The 23911-nt window shown below is 37.6% G+C and overlaps 1 protein-coding gene across 10 annotated transcripts in view; it reads left to right on the plus strand.

Moving 5' to 3' along the window:
* The window catches only part of cacna1bb (calcium channel, voltage-dependent, N type, alpha 1B subunit, b), a 176730-nt gene that overhangs the window by 41189 nt on the left and 111630 nt on the right, over positions 1–23911 (plus strand). For all 10 annotated transcript variants that reach the window (XR_012371170.1, XM_073871366.1, XM_073871365.1 and 7 more), the window contains exons 3-4: positions 20348–20439; positions 20676–20828. Coding sequence is in view for 9 of the 10 variants with exons in the window: in XM_073871366.1 (XP_073727467.1) it covers positions 20348–20439; positions 20676–20828 (245 nt within the window). In the remaining variant the exon portion in view is untranslated. The remainder of the gene's footprint in view (positions 1–20347; positions 20440–20675; positions 20829–23911) is intronic.

Genomic DNA, 23911 nt, shown 5'->3' on the forward strand with positions numbered 1-23911 from the left:
CATCTATCTGTCTGTCTGTCTGTCTGTCTATCCATACATTTCTGTCCGTCCGTCCATCTATCTATCTATCTATCTATCTATCTATCTATCTATCTATCTATCTATCTATCTATCTATCTATCTATCTATCTATCTATCTATCTATCTATCTATCTATCTATCTATCTATCTATCGTTCTATCGTTCTATCGTTCTATCGTTCTATCTATCGTTCTATCTATCGTTCTATTGTCGTTCTGGCGTCTGTCTGTCTGTCTGTCTGTCTGTCTGTCTATCTATCTATCTATCTATCTATCGTTCTATCTATCGTTCTATCTATCATTCTATCTATCGTTCTATCTATCGTCCTATTGTCGTTCTGGCATTTGTCTGTCTGTCTGTCTGTCTGTCTGTCTGTCTGTCTGTCTGTCTGTCTGTCTGTCTGTCTGTCTGTCTGTTTGTTTGTCTGTCTGTCTGTCTGTCTGTCTGTCTGTCTGTCTCTCTATCTATCTATCTATCTATCTATCTATCTATCTATCTATCTATCTATCTATCTATCTATCTATCTATCGTTCTATCTATCGTTCTATCTATCGTTCTATCTATCGTCCTAATGTCGTTCTGGCATCTGTCTGTCTGTCTGTCTGTCTGTCTGTCTGTCTGTCTGTCTATCTATCTATCTATCGTTCTATCTATCGTTCTATCGTTCTATCTATCGTCCTAATGTCGTTCTGGCATTTGTCTGTCTGTCTGTCTGTCTATCTATCTATCGTTCTATCTATCGTTCTATCGTTCTATCTATCGTCCTATTGTCGTTCTGGCATCTATCTGTCTGTCTGTCTGTCTGTCTGTCTGTCTGTCCGTCCATCTATCTATCTATCTATCTATCTATCTATCTATCTATCTATCTATCTATCTATCTATCTATCTATCTATCTATCTATCTATCTATCTATCTATCTATCTATCTATCTATCTATCTATCTATCGTTCTATCGTTATATCGTTATATCGTTCTATCGTTCTATCTATCGTTCTATCTATCGTTCTATCGTTCGATCTATCTATCGTTCTATCTATCGTCCTATTGTCTTTCTGGCATCTATCTGTCTGTCTTCTAGGCAGGTACACAAAATAACTGTAAAACTCAAATTTGGATTTCACAAGGTCTTTAAATGTACATTTTTATCTGAATACTCTTTAGAGTTGCCCGTTCTTAGATATTATGAGCATCTCTTGAGTGGTGGCTTGTAAGTGTTCAGATAAATGAAGCTTTGAGGAGCACAGCTGGGGAGACACATCCAGCCTAGATTCTGGTTGATTGGTGAGCTCTCTTTAGGCACTTTGAGGGGTTGGGGTGTAATTGAACAGATGCTTGCCGGATCCGGTTTATATTTGTGTGGCCCTGTCTAACGACAGAATGTTATTTCCCATCACAGTGAAGAGGTTGTGTTGAAGTGCTTAAAATTTTGTCATAACTTACTTTTGTAAGTCACTTTGGATGTGCTAAAATGTAAAATATAAATATCTCTTTTAAAGGGATAGTTCATCCAATAAATGTCATCATTTACGCACCTTCATGTTGTTTCAAACCTGTATACGTTTCTTTGTTTTGGTGAACACACAGATAGATATTTTAAGCAGTGTTTGTAACCAAATCGTTTTTGAGCACTATTGAGTTCCATAGTATTTTTCTTTCCTATGGAAATCAATGGTGTTTTGTTTCCTGCTTAATTACAAATATTTTCCTTTGTTTTCAGCAAAACAAAGAAATTGATACAGGTTTGTTACAACTTGAGAGTGAGTAAATAATGGCAGAATTTTCATTTTTTGGTGAACTGTCACTTTAAATTGGCCCTAAAATCATCCTACATAATATATAGAACATTCTGTGAAAATACAACCTTGATATCTTTAATATTGACTGAGTAAGGTCATGTCAAAGATTGAAATCAATGATTGAAATCAAATTTTAATGCTCCTAATGTCCTAATTACGAGACTTTAGTCACAGACAGGATAACAAATGGCAAAGTAAAATAATTTTGAACAACTATTTATTTTACACATTGTGCATACTTGAGCAGTTTTGCATTGCTATCATTGCAGTGAAGACTTTTTGGTTAGCTTTGCAAATAGCTTTAGCAAACAGGCTGACATTTTGGCAAATTTGTATGAGAGATTGGAAGAACCAGAGACAGGAGCAATTTACACTCGGCATGCTTTTGCAGTTAACTTCCAACTGTGCATGCACAATTACCCATGATGCATCAGTGGTACATCAGCGAGCATGAAAAAAGAGCTCATTTTAATGTCTTCCTGCTTTCCATCTCACTCGCTTTTTGTCATTCTTGCTCCCTCCCTTTCCCCCAACAATATCTCTCTCAAACATATACACAGTATTACTCTTCATCCAATAGTGCTCATCAGGGACTCTATTTAGATAAAGGAGTTACATTAACTGTAGGAGTGCTTGTATATGCATGAATGCACACAAGTGTGCAGTAAATCAATGTATACAGTATGCAGGATTAAGCAACAATAAATTGCTCGTTCATGGCTTTTATATTTTTAAAGGGGTGGTACAATGGTATTTCATGCATTCTGACTTATTAACACAGTTATAGAGTTGTTTCCTCATGCCAAATGTAGGCAAAGTGTCAAGAAAGCAGTTGGCCATGTTACAGAGTATTTCTGTGCCGAATGCACTTCGCCAGGGTTCGTACAAGTTTCTGAAAGTTTTTTTTGATTACGGGTCCAGCTGACGTTTCAGGGGTTTCTATACGTATCACTTCTTTTTATGGGCACTTCCCCCGAAAAACCCCACCCACCCGTCAATCAGCGGGAGACGCTAGAACTTACAAACATCATATCACGTGACAACTTTGTTTACTTTCAAAACTCAACAATGGCACGAAAGATAAAGTGTGTTTTTGGATGTAAGGAGAAGAAAGCCAGCCTTATGGAAACAATGGATATAGTTTATTATCTGGGGTAGCAGCGGAGTTTTGTGTGTGTGTGTTTGATGCGTGGATTTCATTGAAAAGTCCCAACTGGGTCATGAGTTGCATGCGGCAAGTAAGACTTCTGTCTTATGTTGGAAATAGGTGCGTGCATATTATATAAATGACACGAATATGTAGTGAATCCAGTGGCGTAGCGTCTGGGCATGCAGGGTATGCACGTGCAAATGGGCCTGGGCCAATAGGGGGCCCGGCTCTGGGCCCGTCCCAGCTTTTAATAAAAAATTAAATTTCTATTTAATTTTTATTTGTGGTCGCAATAAATATATTTTTGTATGCATATCATGTGTAACGATTTCTTATTTCTTCATAATGTCTAATTTCTCCGTCATTTCTTGTTTGCGATTATTATTATTTTTTGCACTCCTCTTCCGCCGTAGACTACTACGCGATAATTTTTTTACATGACGCATTGCTGCGCCAAAAAAAAGTAAACACAGTGTGAGAGGTTACTATAGCAGCTATCTACATGAACATTAAGGATGGACAAATATAAACATAAAAGTGGGGCCTTAAAGAGAAAAGAGAAGGCAGTTAAAAACTACCCAAAACATTTAGTTTTTCTTTATTTAAATCTACCCTTTAAAGTAAAAAAGTAAAGTAAAAATATTTGAGTACCTTATTAAAAGTATATGTTGTTAACAGATCTGCGCGCAACAGTTAACAGTGCCAACAGGCAAGGTTGGGGAGCTTTGACTTAAGGGGGCCCGTAAATTTTTTTTGCATATGGGCCCGGGACTGACCTGCTACGCCACTAAGTGAATCATAATTTAAAAAGTGTTGCATGACTCGTACGCGCTCCTCCCGAGGTAGTAACTCCTTCATTTTTTCGTACGTTATCGGAAAGAATCTGTAAAGCTAATCTTTCTTTTATAAATTTGATTAAACTAAAGACTCTTCAGAGATATAAAGGATGTAATACTACTCTATAGGTACTCCAGATTAACATCAGAAATGCAGAAACAGCGTGTGTTATGTGAGCTTTGAAGAAAGTTAAGATGTTTCTCCACTTTGAATTCATTTAGTATGTTGTCACCCTTGATGCATGCTTTTTTCTTGCTGACATGCTTTTCCTTTAGACCTTTATTATGAACGTGAGACTAGTATGATGCGGTCAGCCAATCCTTTCAAATTTTTTCATCCTGTCTTATTTACCTGAGCACTGGTGCCTGTAATAAAGTAATGACACTCACTGCACCTCCCTCGGGGCCACCGCTTTGCTCCACCATAAATGTGTCTTTTGTTAATGGGTCCGTTGAAAGAGAACGAACAGACACTTTTTAAAAAGACACACTATTTATCTAGCTCTGATGCTGAGCAATTCACAAACCACTAATGGTTTGCACTATAATGTAGATATTGGTGGCCTGTGGTGGACATTTGAAATGGAAATACAGTAAGAACCCCAAAACTCAAGGTAGACTAGACCCCTCCTTTTAAACTTTATGATGCTAACGGGAAACTGAGGGCTTTACAAATATTGTGCTTTATTTCTTTTTTAGTGTTACATTTACGCATTTGGCAGACACTTATCCAAAGTGACATACAGTGCATTACAAGGTATATCATGTGTTTTTTATCCCTGGGTTCAAACCCATGATGCAGTGCTCTACTATGAGCTACATTACTGTATATAGTAGCACTAACAGTATAACCAGATTAATGATTATCAAGACTTGTATATCCAGAAACTTCATTATTCACAATGATAATGGACTGACACGCATGAGGTTGAGTCTCAGCGATCACTGCGATTTTCTGATGTGGATGCTGTGTCCTCAGCATCCATTTTTTATGCAAACTGGATATGACTAATACATGGAAACATGACAGCAAGAGTAGATTTAGTTTTTATTGGTATTTTCATCAGTTAGTACATTTGAACCAGGGGACACTTTAAAGGGCCGGTGTTAATAAAAGCTATTGTTTTTGCAGAAACTGATGGTGAAGAGAATTAAAGGAGGTGCTGATGATGTAACTTTTAGACTGACATTTCAATAGTGGCAGTTGGGAGATTATTGCAGCATTTGGAGTACTAGAGACGTCCCTGTAGAGACATTGCCGTACTGTTGCCTGCTGTTTTTGCTACGGTGGAGACAAACATCAGCAAACATCAGCTTAAGGGAGCACGGAGAATGAGAGCAGATCTGCTATTAACTGAAGGATGAATGCAGTGATGTGTTTAAAGGAACAGCACACCCAAAAATACAAATTTGTATATTCATTTATTTAGCGTTGGAACATGTATGTGACCTGTTGTAGCAAAAACACCTTTTCAATATATTACTATGCTCTTCTTTTCCCTATTTAAAGGAATATTCCATTTTCTTGGGGGAAGGGTCCGGATAATTTGGTCACCACCGTGTCATCCAGAGGGTTGGTGTCTTTCTTTGTTCAGTCGAGAAGAGGTTTTGTTTTTTGAGGAAAACATTGCAGGATTTTTCTCATTTTAATGGACTTTAATAGACACCAACAATAAACACTTAACTCAACACGTAACAGTTTTTTTCAACGGAGTTTCAAAGGACTATAAACAATCCCAAACGAGGCATAAGTGTCTTATCTAGCAAAACGATTGTCATTTTTGACAAGAAAGGTGGCAAGTATGCACTTTTAAAGCACAACTTCTCGTCTAGATCTGGTCGTGATGCGACAGGTGACCCCACGCAATACGTCGTGACGTCAAGAGGTCACAGAAGACGAACGCGAAACTCCACCCCAGTGTTTACAAGTGTGTTCCTACGTTGTTATATCAACTGATACTAATTAATGTCTTTGTGTCAGTTTATTGTTTACAATGGTCCGCAGATGTGCGTTTTATATATGTAACACGTGACCTCCCTACGTCACTACGCATTTGTGTTAGGTCGCGCTGGACCGGACCTAGACGAAAAGTTGTGGTTCAAAAGAGCATCTTTTTTTTCTTGTCAAAAATGACAATCGTTTCGCGAGATAAGACACTTATAACTCGTTTGGGATTGTTTATAGTCCTTTGAAACTCCGCCGAAAAAAACTGTCACGTGTTGAGCCAAGCGCCAAATGTTGGTGTCCATTAAAGTCCATCAAAACGAGAAAAATCCAGCAATGTTTTCCTCAAAAAACATAATTTCTTCTCGACTGAACAAAGAAAGACATCAACATTTTGGATGACATGGTGGTGAGTAAATTATCTGGATTTTTCTTTTAAGAAAATGGAATATTCCTTTAAAGTATTCCTTGTTAGTGCTGCAAACTAAGTGCTCTTCCGCCATACAGTTCTCATTTTTGTCCGCTTAAAAAATTACCACGTTTTATTTTATGCCACCATACTTACTTGTGTGGCTACTCATGTAACAGTCTTTAAATAGGGAAAACATGGAAGTGTTTGGTGGCTTCTAAATTTATCCCTGTTTGGATCCTATGGAATGAATGGGGCTATGCTAAATGCTAACACATTCACGACACGCTGTACAAAAATTAAGTGCACGCATTGAAAAAAAATAGGTGTGTATTAATTCGTCTAAGTTGAGGTAAGAAAAAAGTAAAATATTGAAAATGGTGGTGTTTTCCTTTAGAATACATTTTCTGGTGTAGATCAAAACAAGAAAAGATCAAAACAAGAAAGAATGCTCTATTGCTATTTTCTATAATATGAAAGTGGATGGAACCTCCAAAAATGACATAAAAATAAAATCTCCACTGTAACTATTTTTTGTAAACTATACTGTTTGTTATATTTGTTGGCTTTTCTCTTGTGTCTAGTTTATTGTGTGTATGTGTTCAGAATGACAATAGCATGGGTAACACAAAAGGCTTTTTTAATTGTGTGTCATTGTGTGTGTGTGCATGTGTCATAAGTACGTCTTTATGGGTGTAATTGCAGCATTGTGACAGACTGCTGTGTTTGTGTGATTGTGTCTTAGTGTGTGTGTCTATTGTCTCCAAGCCATTAAAGCTCTCTGTATGATGCTGGTGCCTTGTGGAAGGCAAGATGACTTCATTAACGCTCTGTTCATGGGTGCCATGGCAATGAATCCAGTTGGCACTGATACACCTGTCGTTGTGGGTCATGCACCTCCAGACAGCATCACAACAAAACTCTGATGCTGACCTTTGACCTCTGCTGTTTTGATCGGGTGTGACATCTTAGAGCTTGTTTATACCTGGTATTAAGATGCATTGTGGTCAGTCGGATCACAAGTGGATGACAGAGACACTTTCCTGTTCACATCTGACGTTTTAATCCACTTTTGTCTACTTTTGTACGCTTCTATCATGTTTACTTTGATGGGATGGTGGTCTATGGGTGAGTCGTTTTAATGAGCAGGAGAAATGATTGGTTTAAGTTGATGCAGACTAATTTTATGTTAGCGTACTGCTGCTTGTGTTGTTTTAAAGGGCAGCTATTTCATTGCTAAAAACAACGTTATTTTGTGTATTTGGTATAATACAATGTGTTTGCGTGGTTTATGGTTAAAAAAACACATTATTTTCCGCAGACCGTACAATTTTGTAGCTCCTGATTTCACTCTTTTCCTGAAATGCACGGATTTAAAAAACTCTGTGTTCCTGATTGGCCAGCTAATCTGTACATTGTGATTGGCCTGAATACCTCTGGCGTCAGCAGGAAATGGGACGCTCCTCACCATGTTTGAAAGATTCGCAATGCTAACAGGAGTTAACTTATGTTAAAGGATAATTCCGGTATTTAACACTTTGAGTCTCATTTCTGGTTTGTTTTGGATGAACTACAGTGATGGACACAGAAATTTTGACAATAGGTCGTGTCTTGACTTTTCGACTCATTTAGAAGCGTCTCTTGACTGCTTCAGAATGGAAGTCAATGGCCATGCACAAAATGTCATTAAAACAACACTTAACGTTCATTTTCAAAACTGTACTACTCACCGAGTGGTTCATGGTGTTCGTTGATGATTAAAAACAAATATATTGGCGCAATGTATGATTTCAATCCGTGTTATTTGCTATAGTGGAACTATTTTTTCAGATACCTCACAACCGCGTATATACTTCCGCTCTGTATTTGAGTCTAAAGCATGAATGAACATAGTCCAACAAACTGTAATAAAACGGTAGCATACTTTCAAAATCAAGTTTATTTATAACACTTACACCATCCAATATGTTTTTTTCATCGGCAGAACAATAAAGAAGATATTTTGCAGAAACCCCAGTGCTCCGCCATGCAAGTCAACCGATCCGCACACTTTAAGAGCTAAAGCATATATATCCAATACAACAGTAATCCCCCATAACTCCGTGTGACATATTGACGTCTTGTGAAGCAAATCAATCAGTTTTTGCAAGAAACTGAATGTTATTTACAACATGATTAGCGTGAATGTCAAAGCAGGAAGCGCATTTTCCGTTTGAGGCGATCTCTTCCACTGGTGTGCGTTTGGTGGCTGTTGGCTATGGATGTTGGTCTCTCTGCGCCACCTATAGAGCGGGAGCGTGAAGCGCACTTCCTGCTTGGCAAAAGCTCTGCATTAACGCTGTAAAATATTTATATATATATATATTCGAATCCCCAAACTGAAATACGGAACGAATATTCGAATATTCTGGTCCAGTCCTACAAATATGGGAAAAATTTATTCTGAGAGAAACCGAGCGAAAAAACAACAACCACATGCACTCTAAAAAATATTTAATCCAGGGCTGGGTAACTATAGGACAGAACACATTTCTGGGTTAAAATGACCCAAAAAATTGGTTGTTTTAACCCAACTGCTGGGTTATTGTTAATCAACCATGTTGAAACAACCCAATAGTTGGGTTAAAACAACCCAATAGTTGTGTCGTTTTGGCCCAGAGGTGTGTTCTGTCCTGTGGTTACCCAACCCTGGGTTAAAAACAACCCAATATTTTTTAGTGTGTGTAAACAGTCCCTTTTCCTTTTCCGGCGGCGGCGGAGTGATATATCAGCGAGCAATGAGTCTTCCAGAGAAGTCAATGGAATTTTACAAAATGCCAAATAAAACACGACAGAAACTGTATTTCGCTACACAACTTGTTTTTAATCATCAACGAACACCACGAACCACTCGGTGAGCAGCACAGTTTTGAAAATGAACGTTAAGTGTTGTTTTAATGACATGTTTGTGCATGGCCATTGACTTCCCTTCTGAAGCAGGCAAGAGACGCTTCTAAACAAGTCAAAAACTCAAGACACGACCCATTGTCAAAATTTCAGTGTCCATCACTGTAGTTCATCCAAAACAAACCAGAAATGAGACTCAAAGTGTTAAATACCGGAATTATCCTTTAACACCAGCCGCAGTAGAGGCGTGAAGCGCGAGTGATTTCAATGTTAAGTCAATGTGAAGACGCATTGATGCCCGTCTGGATGTATCGCGGCGTGAATAAGGCGTTTGGCGCGGAAGACGCGATTCCGCCTCGTTTGCGCGTCTAGTTTGTGCCTGCCGTGGTTCGTGGTAGACGCGATTTTGACGCCTCAAACACGGTTGGTGTAAACGCAGCATTACAGGCTGTGAGTCCAAGCGGGAGGAATTATGATAATGTCGGTCTTGTCTACATCTCCAATCCCAGGAAGTAAACTGTTGCCTACAATCCGTGTGTTTGTTGTAGTCCAAGAAAATAGATTTATGTTTGAGACGATTACTTGCGTCATTGTTTACTTTGGGGTTTGTACCTTTTGCATATCATTAACATGTACTAATACACACTTACACACCAAATGAAATTTACAATTGTGAATCGTGGGCTCTTTAAACATTGTGCTCGGTACATCACATTAGATCAATAGGTAGAGAGTAGGCGGTCTTTTGTGGCTGCTCGAACACTTTCGACCATGTGGACGTCTACACCACAAAAGCAATCTGGTCAAATGCGTTTTCGACTACCTTTGAATGTGGTCGAAATTGGACGAGGTCAAAAGCTTTTACACCCCGTTTAAACCTGTATTTAGTGTTGTCCACTTGTGATCCAATTGACCATTTTAAGTGTACTGTAAGGTGTAAACAGGGCTTGTGGCAAGTAATAAAGAGAGACGTGGCAGAAATGATCTATGACTAATTGATAGCAGATGGCCTGAGATTGCACTCACTTATCCAAATGAGAGGAGTCAAAAGGTGCTGAAATTCCTCAAAAAAAAAAAAAAAAAAATTGGGGGGCTTTTAATCACTGTCCAACCTGAGGACGATTTTATACTAATTATACAGATTTAGTTTTGTGTAAGGAGACAGTTCACCCTAAAAAAGACAGACTGCAGCTTCAACTAAAGTCTTTTTAAGATAAAAGTACAGGCCTACTGGCTTTTTTTAATGTGAAAAATACTGTATTTTCTTGTACCAACATGTTTTTATGCTCTTTCTTGTATTGTCCTAACTCTTACATAAAGGGTGTTTGATTCATCAAATCCCAATTTGCCAAAAGGAAGCTTGTAACATATTCAATAAACACATCCCTCTGTATTCAGCTTCATCTTGTTTCTTGATCTCAGTGCTGAGGTTGTGAGGTGACTCTGTGCCCGAGGCTGACTGACAGCTCTTCCTCAGACATTACATGATGATCTGAAAGGGATAAGTCTCTTTGTGAAACCTGTGAAAAACTCAATCGCACCGCTGTGTCTGTGCGCAACAGTAATTATAGTACAGCGCCCCCGCTGAGGGTGAGATATCCCACTCGCGTGTTTGTAGTACCGACTTTAGCGTGTCTCATTCAGCAGAAGTCAGCTGCCCTTCGCCCCTGGAGTGGAGAAAATCAGGAGCTGTCAGTCATTTTTAGTCCAACATTGTCTGGCTCTGTGAGTGTATAGGCACACTTTCAAACTTAAAACGAATCTCTTACTGCTTTATTCTGGTATGACTGCGTGAAATTACAGCCGTATGCCATACTTATTCTGACATCTATTGTCTCTATACTGGTTATGTTATGTGCAAAGCCAAATCTGCTGTCAGTTCATCTGCATTATTTTGTTTTGTTTGAGTTGTTTGTTCAATCGGCTTTGTTTTCTGCAGAATTTGTAAAGTGTTTACCTGGCAGGAATAATGATCATGTACTATTTTTTTTCAGTGTTAATATATGAAGAGTTTGGTTCCAAAACGCAATAAATCCATTTTGACAAATTTCGGTAAGAACGTGTTTTCTATACCAAGAAAGTGACAAGATGAAAACCACTATTTTCTGTTACAAACTTTCACATAGCATCTTTAGGTTATAAAAACATAAAAAATTCAAATCCATAACTTGATTTTCAAAGATTTATTATAAAAACTAATTCTTTTTTCCACAAAATGCAATAAATCCATGACAGTTTTTTATTTCAAAATGCTATAAATCTATTAAATCAATGTATAAATGTGCATTCATCTTTACCATTTTATATTTATTTAGTTGACTAGTGGTATACAATGATTAAAAAATAAACATTAATGGCATTAACCAAAATACTTACTTTGTAAGAACACAATGTTTTAGCATGAGAAGCTTGATGCTGTCTGGAGAACAAGCAACCGAGTGCCTCTCGCGGAAATTATTAGCTGTTGATGGCTTACGCTTCTTTCCCGCCACAGAAAACCATCACAGGTCCAGCAATGCTACCAAAGCATTACTTTGTTTTGTTTGTCGATCACGGAGTACAAAGTAGATGAGGAAAACCAGGACTCCGTGCACTCAGCGCGCCGCCATGCCTGGCTTAACTGCGTGAATGGTCCGCTGTAATATCAGAAATGGATTTATTGCGTTCTGTAAAAAAGCAGGAGTGGCGTTTGTCGCATTTTGGGAAAAAAGGGAGAAAAGATGACAGAATATCACGGCGGGTATTGGATTTTGCGTAAAATTAATTATTTACTTTTAACTACTGACCTGATATAATACTGATTTTGGCAGTAACTCATTTTTTTCAAAAATGGCGTTTATCGCGTTTTGGAACCAAACTCTTCATATTTTCTCCTATTGGATTGTTATTATTTTGACTCTATTAATTTAATGCCTTGATCTGTTCATTTAAACATTCAGATCACCCTTTTTGAAAACATTGTTTTTGCAATTTCATTTAGTTAGTGGCATGGAAATGTTGGTAACGCAATGCAATAAGGTTGTAACATGCTATTATAAATTTAAAAAATCTTTGTTATTGTGATTTATGCGAATGCAATTGTTTATGTTCATTGTGCATTGACTAATGTTTACAGTTACAACTTTTGATTTTACAATGTATTAGTGAATGCTGAAATTAATATGAAGTAAAATTAAAGGGACACTCCACTTTTTTTGAAAATATAACAGCTCCCCTAGAGTTAAACATTTGATTCTTATCGTTTTGGACTCCATTCAGCCAATCTTCGGGGCTGGCGCTAGCACTTTTAGCATAGCTTAGCACACTCCATTGAATCTGATTAGACCATTAGCATCGCACTAAAAAATAACCAGAGAGTTTCTGTATTTTTCCTATTTAAAACTTGACTCTTCTATAATTACATCGTGTAGTAAGACCGATGGAAATTAAAAGTTGTGATTTTCTAGGCAGATATGGCTAGGAACTATACTCTCATTCTGGTGTAATAATCAAGGACTTTGCTGATGTAACATGGCTGTAGCAGGCGTAGTGATGTTATGCACTGCCCGAAAACAGTCCCCTGCCATTGAAAGTAACCAAAAAAAGGTAAAAATGACCCTTTAACAAATGAAAGTGGTTTCAAACCTGTATACATTTCTTTGTTCTGCTGAACACAAATTAAGATAAAACATTTTTTGCCAATCTGGGGCACCATTGACTTCCACAGTAAGAAAAAAAAATACTATTAAAGCCAATGGTGCCCTGGTTCGGTTTGATTACAAACATTTTTTCAAAATTTCTTTCTTTATGTTCAGAAGAACAAAGAAATGATACAGATTTGGTACTAGAGATCTTCTTGAGGCCAAAGAAATGTACCTGAACCGAAATGACCCGAATCACTTTAACCAAAACAGACGCGCATAAATCAAATCTTTTTATATTTTAAGAAAGACCTGACCCAAGACAAACCAGAGAAAATTAGACCCGAGTCCCACCTGACCCAGTGGCATTTTTTTAAACCTGACTGGACCTGAATGTAAATCTGAATGTGGATCTAAGTGGTCCCGTAAAGACCTCTATTTGGAACAACTTGAGATTGAGTTAGTGATGACTGACCGAATTTTAATTTTTGGGTGAACTATCCCAATAAAGGTTTACCAAAATGTTACACTTTAGGTTTAAACGGGCCCGGATTGGCCATAGGGAGGACTGTTCTGTTTTTTGGCCGAGGGGCCGGTATTGTCATGCCACCGGGTTGAAGGTTGCTGTAGTCTGCTAGCACTTATCCAACCCCATTTGCGCAATTTGCGGGTGGGAGATGTCGCCACCGTTTTATGCCAAGTTGATTGTGTCCCGACTCCAGACCACTTATTGGAAGAATTCTTGCATCAGGGTCCATTAACTCTAAAACACATGGAAAACGCAGGATGCTCTGTTTTCTATGCATTTCAAAGCGCTCACCTGTGAACACGAGTTTTGTTTCAGCCTCCATATTTCAGTGCGTTTGCTGCACATCTAGATTTAAAATAAAATTGAGCGTGACTTAATAGGAAAAGGATCTACAAATCGTAATTATTTTTAAATCTAAATCTTAGATGTAACAATGAATTATCTATGAATAAGCTTTATTCTATTGCAAGACCAAACTCATCAGTTTATTGGAATTTTTTTTTTTGAAATTTTGAAAGTCCATTATTTTGTTCATATTTGACACAAGGTAGTAAGTATCTAAGTAATACAACTTAAGAGAAGGATTTGTATTTTTCCGTCTATTTTCCCTGCATACTTGATCAAGCTGGCATGTGTATTGTATATCAGGGGTTTCCAAAAAAAAAAAAAAAAAAAACAGAAATATAGGGGAAAACACAAACACATTCTCTTTCAGTAGTTTTGAAATAAGTTTAATTGACTAATCTTAAAATACAGTAAGGGCTGCATGACTATGGCAAAAATCATAGCATGAATTGCAAGGCAGCCGAGAACAGTGCACTATTGCAGACTTAAAGGTTACTGAGGATTTAATTATATTATTTTAATATAGTAAGTCATGAAGTAAAGTGGGCCGGTATAGTGCTTCGTTCACACCAGTTGCGGTAGAGGCATCAAGCGCGAGTGATTTCAATGTTAAGTCAATGTGAAGACACGTTGACGCGCGTCTGGAGGTCTCGCGGTGCGAATGAGGCGTTTAGCGTGGCGTGGTAGACGCGATTCCGCCTCATTCGCGCGTCTAGTTCGCGTGAATGGCATGAATTGAGCGTTGCCGCAGGACACACGTGAGTTGAAAAATTGGAACTTTGACGGAAAAACGTGCCACGTTAACAAATTAGGAGCTTGCTCTAGTAGTGACATGATTACAGGAAGCTAGCGGAGTCGCAGAAGCCCCTCCTATGAGGTAAATTTCCGTGTGAATGTCTTGATGACTAGAATTCCACACGTGGCTTTCACACGTGAATGAAGCGAGTAAACTCCAAATGTTCAAGCATCAAACTAGACGTGGCAGAAGCGAATTTGACGCCTCAAACAGGGCTGGTGGTGAAACTCCAGGGCTGAAAATAAGTCCCACTCCGGCCCTGCATGCGTTTAAATACCAATCACCAAACCCAAGTACATAACCCAAGAATCTCCCTGCAGTAGTAAACATTTACATTCACTTTGACAATTTTTTAACAGATAAAAGTAAATATAAGATAAATAAATTCAGGCTTTAACCATATATGTGTATGAGATTTCCCCCAAAGAAAAGTTACCACGTGTATGTGAGTGTTTATGACAAATACCTTAGCAGATATTGTTCCCAGTATTATTTTCTGTGTCCGAGTTTACTGACCTCATGTAGAGATATTTCCTGTCATCGAGGAGCAGGATATTAAAAATCTCTCTTTTCGCTGCCAGCCACCCTGCTACATTTAAAATAATAAGGTGTCGCTCTCTCACCAAACCACTCACAGCATCCCCCTATTAGAATCCTTTACAATAAGCATTGTATATATAGAGCATTTATATTAAAGTTTACTTTGAGAAATCATATAAAAATAGTCAGTAGTGGATTTGAAGGTTACATATATACTTACTTTATCATACTTTACATATTATTAACCAATTCAAACTAATACAATAGCCTACAGGAAAATGTATTAATGCTACTGAAAAGTAAAATGTTATAAATATAAAATGAAAATGTAAAATATATATGATGTTCGGTTGCTCTATGTTGCCAAAGCATATAAATCAGACGCATTATATAGCTAATCTGCTATGAATTTTTCATAGTTTATGAAATGTGTTATTTATGTGTTTATTTTGCATACAACATAATACAATATGTTACAGCCCCTAGCGTGTACTGCATGTGAACTGTAATTTCTCTGTTAGTAGATGTGTGGTTTGTTTTATGGTCTTTAAATTTTGCATGAGCTTAGACTCTGTGTCATTACAACTTTAATTCTCCTGTCAGTCCAGCAGAGGGCGCTTTTGTATCCACACAAGACAGATTGTTGAAAGGTCAACTGTCTTTAAAAAGAAACAAGGTTGAAAACTTTGGTTTACTCCTCTTCTGTGTTCGACTTTGTCCTCCTTCCCCCTGTCTTTGGGAAACAAGTAAAGATAGATTGCGGGGGTGTTGCGGCAGGCAGCACTGTCATATTTAATGGGGCATATCTGCTCATGCTTACAAACCTCTGCATGATCCCTCCACCGCAACCCTGCCACCATCATTCCCTCACATCTCCCCTGCCCTTCTCTTTAGACATCCATCTTTCAATTTCATCCTTTTTTTCTTCATTTTTAAGCTTTTCTGTAAGTCGGATCATGTGTCAGTAAAAAAAGAAGCTGCTATTCCAAACTGAACAACTGTAGACACTTTTTGCCTGCTGCAAGAATGATGTTATGCTAAAATTACATTTTCTGCTGTACAGCAGTGGCGGATGCAGAACGTGACATATGGGTGGGCATGGATTAAGTCCGGGTGGGCCTGAATCTATGGGTGTCACTTTTGAATAAGAAACTATAACAAGTCTATAAAATTCGTCAAAACTTCAGAACACTAATTTAAACAGCATACACACACACCCGAACTGCACGTCACATTTTTGACATTATTGATACTTTAAATTGTAATGCAACGTGACATTTATTAAGCATTTTTGGTAAAAAAATTATTGGGCTCTCATAGCCTACAAAAAAGAACCTGCACACAGTGACAGGAAATATAAATGAACCCCAAAAAACCTTATACTTTTTTAAATAACCTATTAAAGTGTTTAAATAAATACGGCTACTAAATGCTTGAAATGAAGCTTCTAACATCATATTCTCTTCATGCAAATCACTAAAAATATATTTTCGTTCTCACATATTTAAGTTAAAATAATGTAATATTTTTTCCTCCGCCCGACGGCCAAGGCGCATCATTTTTTTTTAGCCCGACAGGAATTCGCCATAGCCCGTAATGGACGTCGGGCAAGCGATTTTGCGAGGTTTGTTTTGTAGAAAGACTTTCTTTAAAGTGAATTTCGTTTTGTATAAATTGTATCTTAATATTAATCAATGTTTGATCAAACAATTGCCTCGATTTAATAAATAAGAAGCAAACCAAGAACGTCTGTGGTGTGGATTTAAGTGAACCCACTATATTTTCGCAGCCTACGTCTTTCTGCTTTAATGCATTTCTTAAATTAATGTCTCAATTACACAGTAGGCTTATAGGTTGTTATGATAGGCTATTTGTTGCTTAAAAGCAATAGGCTATATTGTATAAAGTGTAGCAATAAACGTGGCGTGACTTATAGTGCTGCTATATCGCTATATCAAACAACATCACTATGATCAGATGTTTTCTTTCTATTTTTTACCCCGCTGTCATATTTGTTGTGTGTTTATGTTATTGAGAGGAAAGCGCGCAGCACATATTTATAACGTGTTGTTATTCAAAATACGTTTTCTACTTGCTTGCAAAAAAAGTTCTCAAAGTGATCATGGCTGAAAGCTGCTCGGGAATATTTCATTATAACGCAACATTCAACTGCTTTAATAGTTTTTAAATAGTTATCAGGCTTACTTATAATTTTACTGTTTTTAACATAACATGCAATAGATAAATTACACCACATAAAGTAGTATACATGTCTAACTATACAGAGTAGTATTTTTTACATTTATGATTGGGCGGGCCAGCTGTCAAAAATGTGCTAAAACCCTCATGCCCCCTATTGTAAGACTCCTCAAGCTATTACCGTAAAGGACAAGTGTGTCATTTTTGTGTCACTTCTATTACCAAATATAATGGAAAATTTGTATTTTCAAATAGGTATCGAGAAAACAAATACTTTCTACAAGATGTTCCTGCGTCAGACTGTTCGAGAAGCACATACAGATGTGTTTCATAGCAGAGGTTTTCAAACTGGGGTCTGGAAAATATCAAGCAAATATCAGTTTGAAAATATCAAGCAAAATGTGATATTTTTATGTGTTTATCACTCCGTTCTTGCAACATACGTACTTCCAGTGTGTTTTTCTCACTATAGTGCCCAAGGTTTGTGTTCTTCGTAAAGCACCAAATTTATTGTAAAAGCTGCAGCAGTACACATACATTGCTCTAAGTGTACAGTAGTAATTATTTAAAGGCGGGGTGCATGATCTCTGAAAGCCAATGTTGACATTTGAAATCACCTAAACAAATACGGCAACGATGTTGGTTATTAAACATTACCCCTACTGCTGATTGGCTGCAAGTGTTTTTTGGTACTCGGCCCGACTTCCTTTTCCAAAGTGTTTTTCAAAAATCATGCACCCCACCTTTAAGTTTAGAAACAATATATTGTCTATAACAGTGGTTCCCAAACTTTTTCAGCGTGCGGCCCCCCTTGTGTATGGTGCATTCCTTCGCGGCCCCCCAAAGAAAATTTGTGACAAAAAACTGTTCTAAAACTCAACATTTTAATAAAAAATACATTAAATTATACAAAAAACTAGTGCTTTTGGTTAGTAGCCTTATTTTTTTAGGTTTAATTACACAAAATTCATGATAAATTAATGTATTTCATAAAATGTCATAAAACTGGGGCCCCCCTGGCACCATCTCGCGGCCCCCCAGTTTGAAAACCACTGGTCTATAATACCACACTTACTATTTATTGGACTTTAATGAACACTTACTATTTATTAAACTTCAGTGAACACTTTAAAAACACTTTAAATGTTTTGCATAAAAATATTGATGGACATATATTATGAAGGGGGTCCCTCACAAAATGTTACCATATCTAGGGGATAAAGTTATAGAAGCACCACAGTGTTAACACTTTAGTCAAAACAGCTTTCGAGCGGCTTTTAGCTGTCTTTGCATATTAAGTTGGGATAGGAAGATGTATTTTAAAGAAACCGTTTCCATTCAGTCCTTCCAGAAAACGAGATTATGCGATCACATGGTTCAATGCATTATCAGCCAAAGTCCGCATATTTATGCGGGGGCCACATTTTTTTAAATACGCTGCACTTTTGCCGCATAAATTGCTGATTTCTGCAAGCAAAATATGCAGGGCTTGCGTGATTTCATAATCCCCGCGTTTTCGTAGCGCAAAATTAATATATATCGTAGCAGAAAGCTGAAAAATGTTGCATTTGATTCACACATGCGCAGCCATGTCCCCTGTTGTCATGGGAATGTTAGGAAGTGACGTAATTACGTGACGTGAACATCAATGAGAAGCTGCAAACAGTTTTTGCAAGTTCACACAGTTTTCACACATAAAATTGCATAAATACCCTGCATATTCCATCGCATTTTTTAAGAAAACGTGCCGTAAGATAAAGGATTTTGGCCCACAACAATCACCAAAAAAACTTCCCGTTTTTCCGGAAGGACTGTCCATTATTTTCAGCAAACATTATAGCTTTAATTTGATGAATTCATCTGTGTAACATGTAATAAATTGAATTAAAAACTGTAATCGATCAACAGTGCTAATATTTACATGCACACCCATTCGTCCGGTTGGTTCTGCTCCATAGCTCCTTAGGGGACGCATGGGCTCATGTGCTGAACGCCAGACAGTCCCATTGCCTTGGCAACATCTAATGGCTGTCAGATCAGCACTGCCACCGCGATGATGGGATTAGATTAGATTAGTTTATGCTGATTTCTCAGAACACACGCACACACACACACACACACACACACACACACACACACACACACACACACACACACACACACACACACACACACACACACACACACACACACACACACACACACACACACACACACACACACACACACACACACACAGGCTCGTGTTCAGTGCCGAGTTTTCTTGTGATGCCCCCTTTAAAATTCATTCACTGGACTCCTGACTGATCTAAAGGACGATCCAGTCATTTGATATAATGTGAGATTTGAAAGAAAGGCTTGTTCATCTATTTTTAGATCAAACCTGTGGTAAATCTTTGTAGATTTCTAATTCTGTAAATATTTGTGTATAATCTGAAATCACTTATGACACAAACAAAAAACTGTTTCATCTTAATTTTTCAAAAAGGCCAAATTAAGCAAAAAGCTGAGATAAATGATCTTTAAAGGAACATTATGTAAGAAATTTATATCAATAATTCACAAAATGGCCCTGATATGTTACTAGACATTAAGAAATCATTTTCATTTCAAATACTTATATCACTGACAACAGTGGTTGGTCCAGGATATTGTCATTTAAAATGTGGAGTTGTAGCCCTCAACTGATGTTTATGTTGTCATGTTTTGTATTGGCCACCAGTTGTGTGATTGCAGTACCAGTTTTAGCCACAAGTTTTGTGATTGCAGTACCAGTTTTGGCCACAATCCTACATACTGTTCCTTTAACAAAAGTCATTTACAAAGACGCAGATTCAAAAAATGGTTAAAACATACACAGAGTTTTTATTGTTTTTAAATCAGTGGATTCATAAGTGTTTTATCATTTGAGTAGGAGCGCCACCTAGTGGATAATAGCGAAATATGCATTGCCGTCAAAACTAGTCATTGGCAGGGAAACATTTTTTCTTAAAGGTGTAGCGGAGGATTTTCTCGAATTTTAGAAAAGAACCGCCTTCTCCACCTTTTAAAAAATGCAATTGTGCAACACTCCTGATTGACAACAAGGGGGACCAATAGTCTTGATGATCCACCCAGAAAAAAGAAAATCCTCCGCAATACCTTTAATTGACGAGATAACTTGTCAATGTCGGGGAAAGTCTTAAACATGTGTGTGTCCTAAAATATATTGACCAATGATTTAACCAAATATAAAAAAACTGTGTAATATAAAGTAAATATTTTTGTGTTCTAGGATCTTAACCACTTTGGGCTCACAATTTGATTTGAGGACACTGCGGGCCGTTCGAGTGCTGAGACCCCTCAAATTGGTGTCAGGAATTCCTAGTAAGTGTCTGATGGTTATAAACAGTCCAGTTTGTATTGTTTGATGTTGTCAAGTGATAATATGAAATATTGGTCATATACACCAACATGATCTCACAAAGTTCCGTGTTATAGTCATGGAATATTTTGCTCATTTAAATAATATTCCAAATGTTCCATGACTATAACACAGAAATTCGTGAGATCAGGTTGTATACATCTACACACACCAACTAAATCTTTCTCTCTTTCTTTAGGTCTTCAAGTAGTACTAAAGTCTATAATGAAGGCAATGGTTCCTCTTCTTCAGATTGGACTGTTGCTTTTCTTTGCTATTGTCATGTTTGCTATTATTGGTGTGGAGTTCTACATGGGCAAGTTTCATTTCACCTGCTTTAAACAAGATACAGGTATGTCTGCTTCAGAAACCGCACATTTATATTACAGTAGAAAGTATGTGATGCTGAGTTGTAATTCATTCTGAATTTCCTCTACCTTCCTTGCTACTAATATTTACCCATAATATTTAACCTATTCTGTGTGCTGTTCAGTCCATTACAAAAATTAACCATGGTTTTACTATGCTATAGTTAAAGCATACACTCTTCAGGGGGTCGCACACCGGATGCGCAGCTCAGCGCCGTGCAGCGCCGCGTCGAGTCGCGTCTAGGACAACTCAGAGGTTTTATAAACCGGAAGTGCACATTAAAAAGCGCTAGTTTAGTCAGATAGCGTCTACTTTGAATTGCAAAATATACGTTAGCAGCCAATGTTAATCGTTAATGATTTGGGACAAATATGATGTTATTTAATGTTAAACTCTGTGAGTGGCGCTCTGTGGTGGCGCGACAGAGATTTGAGCAACTTCCTGAGTCAAAGCTGGGCGCCGCGGACAGGCACCACTTGGCTACGCCAGTGTGCGTATATAGAAAACAATGTGATTTTTATAGAACGGCGCGGCGCTGAGCTGCGAGTCCGGTGTGCGACCCCCTTTAGAACGGATGTGTTTAAAACAACACATTAGTGTTGATTTTGGGACAACAAACTAAATGTGTTGTCCTAGAATCCACCCATCTCTGTGCTATTATTAAAACAACACATTTTGTGTTACTTTAAACACACCTTGTGTTTTATTTTTACACAAAATCTACACAATCTACATTTTGTATTGTAGAGTATTGTAAAAATCATTAATCACACATCTGACACTTTTAAGCTGGAGTACAGTTTGTTTTTTACATGTATCTAAGCGAATGTATGCACACGGTCGAACGCACAGCCTTGCAAAGCATAGTTTATTTGACTCGTATGTGAACACAGACGTTCAATGCAAGCGCATTTGGACAAAATGCAATGCATCTCCTGGGCTACTTTCTACATACTCCTATACCTCCACGAAAAAAGTAAGCACGATTACAAAAACCTGGCAGTGCGGGTACAATGCTAGCATACTATTTCGTTGACGAAATTGCCGTCACCCGCACTGTACGCAGACCCTCGGGTATGCATAAAAAACGTAACTATAATTCTAGCTTTACACACACAACACATAATCAAAAGAGTATATTTTCACGCTTAAAGGGACACTTCACCCATTTGCATTAAGCTTTGTATAGTTAGAACCCCAGTCATGTTTTTGAATGGTCATGCATCATTTCCTCAGTTGCCGCTGAGACAGGAGAAATACAGATTTCAGTGTTGCACTTCCTTCTTTCAATGATGTAAAAATCATCATATTGCATCATTGAAAGAAGGAAGTGCAATATCTTTGTTGAGGGAGTGAGACTACAAACACCCCTTTTCTCAGTCAAATAGGCACCAAATTCTAAATGTATGTTACATTTCGACTACAAATATGATGCACTTTCAATAAAGATTAATGTTTCTACGGGTGAAATGCCCCTTTAAGGTACTTTAAGGGTGTAAATATAAAATAGTGTGTTGCATTTTTGAGGGGTTAAGGGGGAGGAGTTGTTTTCAGCAGGAGCATGAAGAGCCACCAGATCTGCACAGCATGGCTCTTGAAGCTTTGTTGTGCCAGCTGAGACCATGTGTGTGCATGTTTGTACTGTAGTTGTGTGTCTATGATGTGAGGGATCTTGACATGTCTTTAATGTAACGTGTGTGAATGGTTTATTTCAGTGTGTGTGTAATTAGCTGGTGTTAATAATTAGGTTTTGGCTGAGCTGCTAACATGTGCTCAGCTGCTGGCCGCCTCACCCCTCAATCAGCATCATCAGCAGGTGCTATTATGCTTGAGAGAGAGTGAGAGAGAGAGAAAGAGAGAGAGAGAGAGAGAGAGATTTTGTTGTACTAATTTCCTCTCCAAATGCATAAACCCATTGATCTCAGTAATCAAGATGATTGTAGAGTATATACTTTACACAGAGTGTGTGCGTTTGACCTGGTTGGAAGGGATGAATATAAAGTATATATCGGCTGGATAAATGCAGGTTTTTTTTCTGCTGTTATATACAGAAAGCTAAAGTGGGCGTATTGATTTGCTATTCTGTTTATTGCTATTACATTTATTCATTTAGCAGACGCTTTTATCCTAATAGACGTACAAACGAGACATGACTTTTTAATAGTCAGTAGTGTTTAGATCAGTGGTCTCCAACATGGTGCCCGCAAGGTGAGTCTGTGTGTTGCCCGCCAAAGCACATTCCATTAATAGCCTCAAAATTAGTTTTTATTTATTACATTTTTTATATTAGCTTGGATTTTTTATGTTTGTTAAAGGGGACATACCATGAAAATCTGACTTTTTCCATATTTAAGTGCTATAATTTGGTCCCCAGTGCTTCTATAAACCTAGAAAATGTTACTTATGAAAACTTAGTTTTGGTAAAGCATTCACTGCAAGCATGTGATAGGTCATTGAAATTTGGCTCCCCTTGTGATGTCAGAAGGGGATAATACTGCTCCTTAATCTGCACTATCCAACCACGGCACTGCCATTTAGTGCAGAGATCAGCTCCTTTGCATTTTAAAGGACACGCCCAAAACGGCACATTTTTGCTCACACCTACAAAGTGTCAATTTTAACATGCTGTAATAAATTATCTATAGGATATTTTAAGCTAAAACTTCACATATGCACTCTGGGGACACCAAAGATTTATTTGACATCTTTAAAAAGTCTTGTGAAATGTCCCCTTTAACATTTTAAACAATGGCAAAACATATTAACAAGTAAAATAAAATAAAATCAACAAGTAAAAGAAAAAAGTTTTTTTGTAGGTTTTAAAAAAGTATAAAAAATACTCCTCCATATTGTCTTATCCATTTTGGTAGCACTTGCTTACAAAAAGTTTGGAGACCCCTGGTTTAGATTGTCAGCAATGCGCATGGTTTACAACATTTTATTTGATCCCACAAATTGTGTGAGGGCAGTGCGAGTCATGAATGTTGTATGCAATGTTTAGTCTCTTTGAAGTGTGTAATTATTATGCATATGTGTATAAGGTACATAATATATAGATTTACATTT

Source organism: Misgurnus anguillicaudatus, chromosome 9, assembly GCF_027580225.2.
Source record: "Misgurnus anguillicaudatus chromosome 9, ASM2758022v2, whole genome shotgun sequence".
In the NCBI taxonomy this organism is placed as follows: domain Eukaryota; kingdom Metazoa; phylum Chordata; class Actinopteri; order Cypriniformes; family Cobitidae; genus Misgurnus; species Misgurnus anguillicaudatus.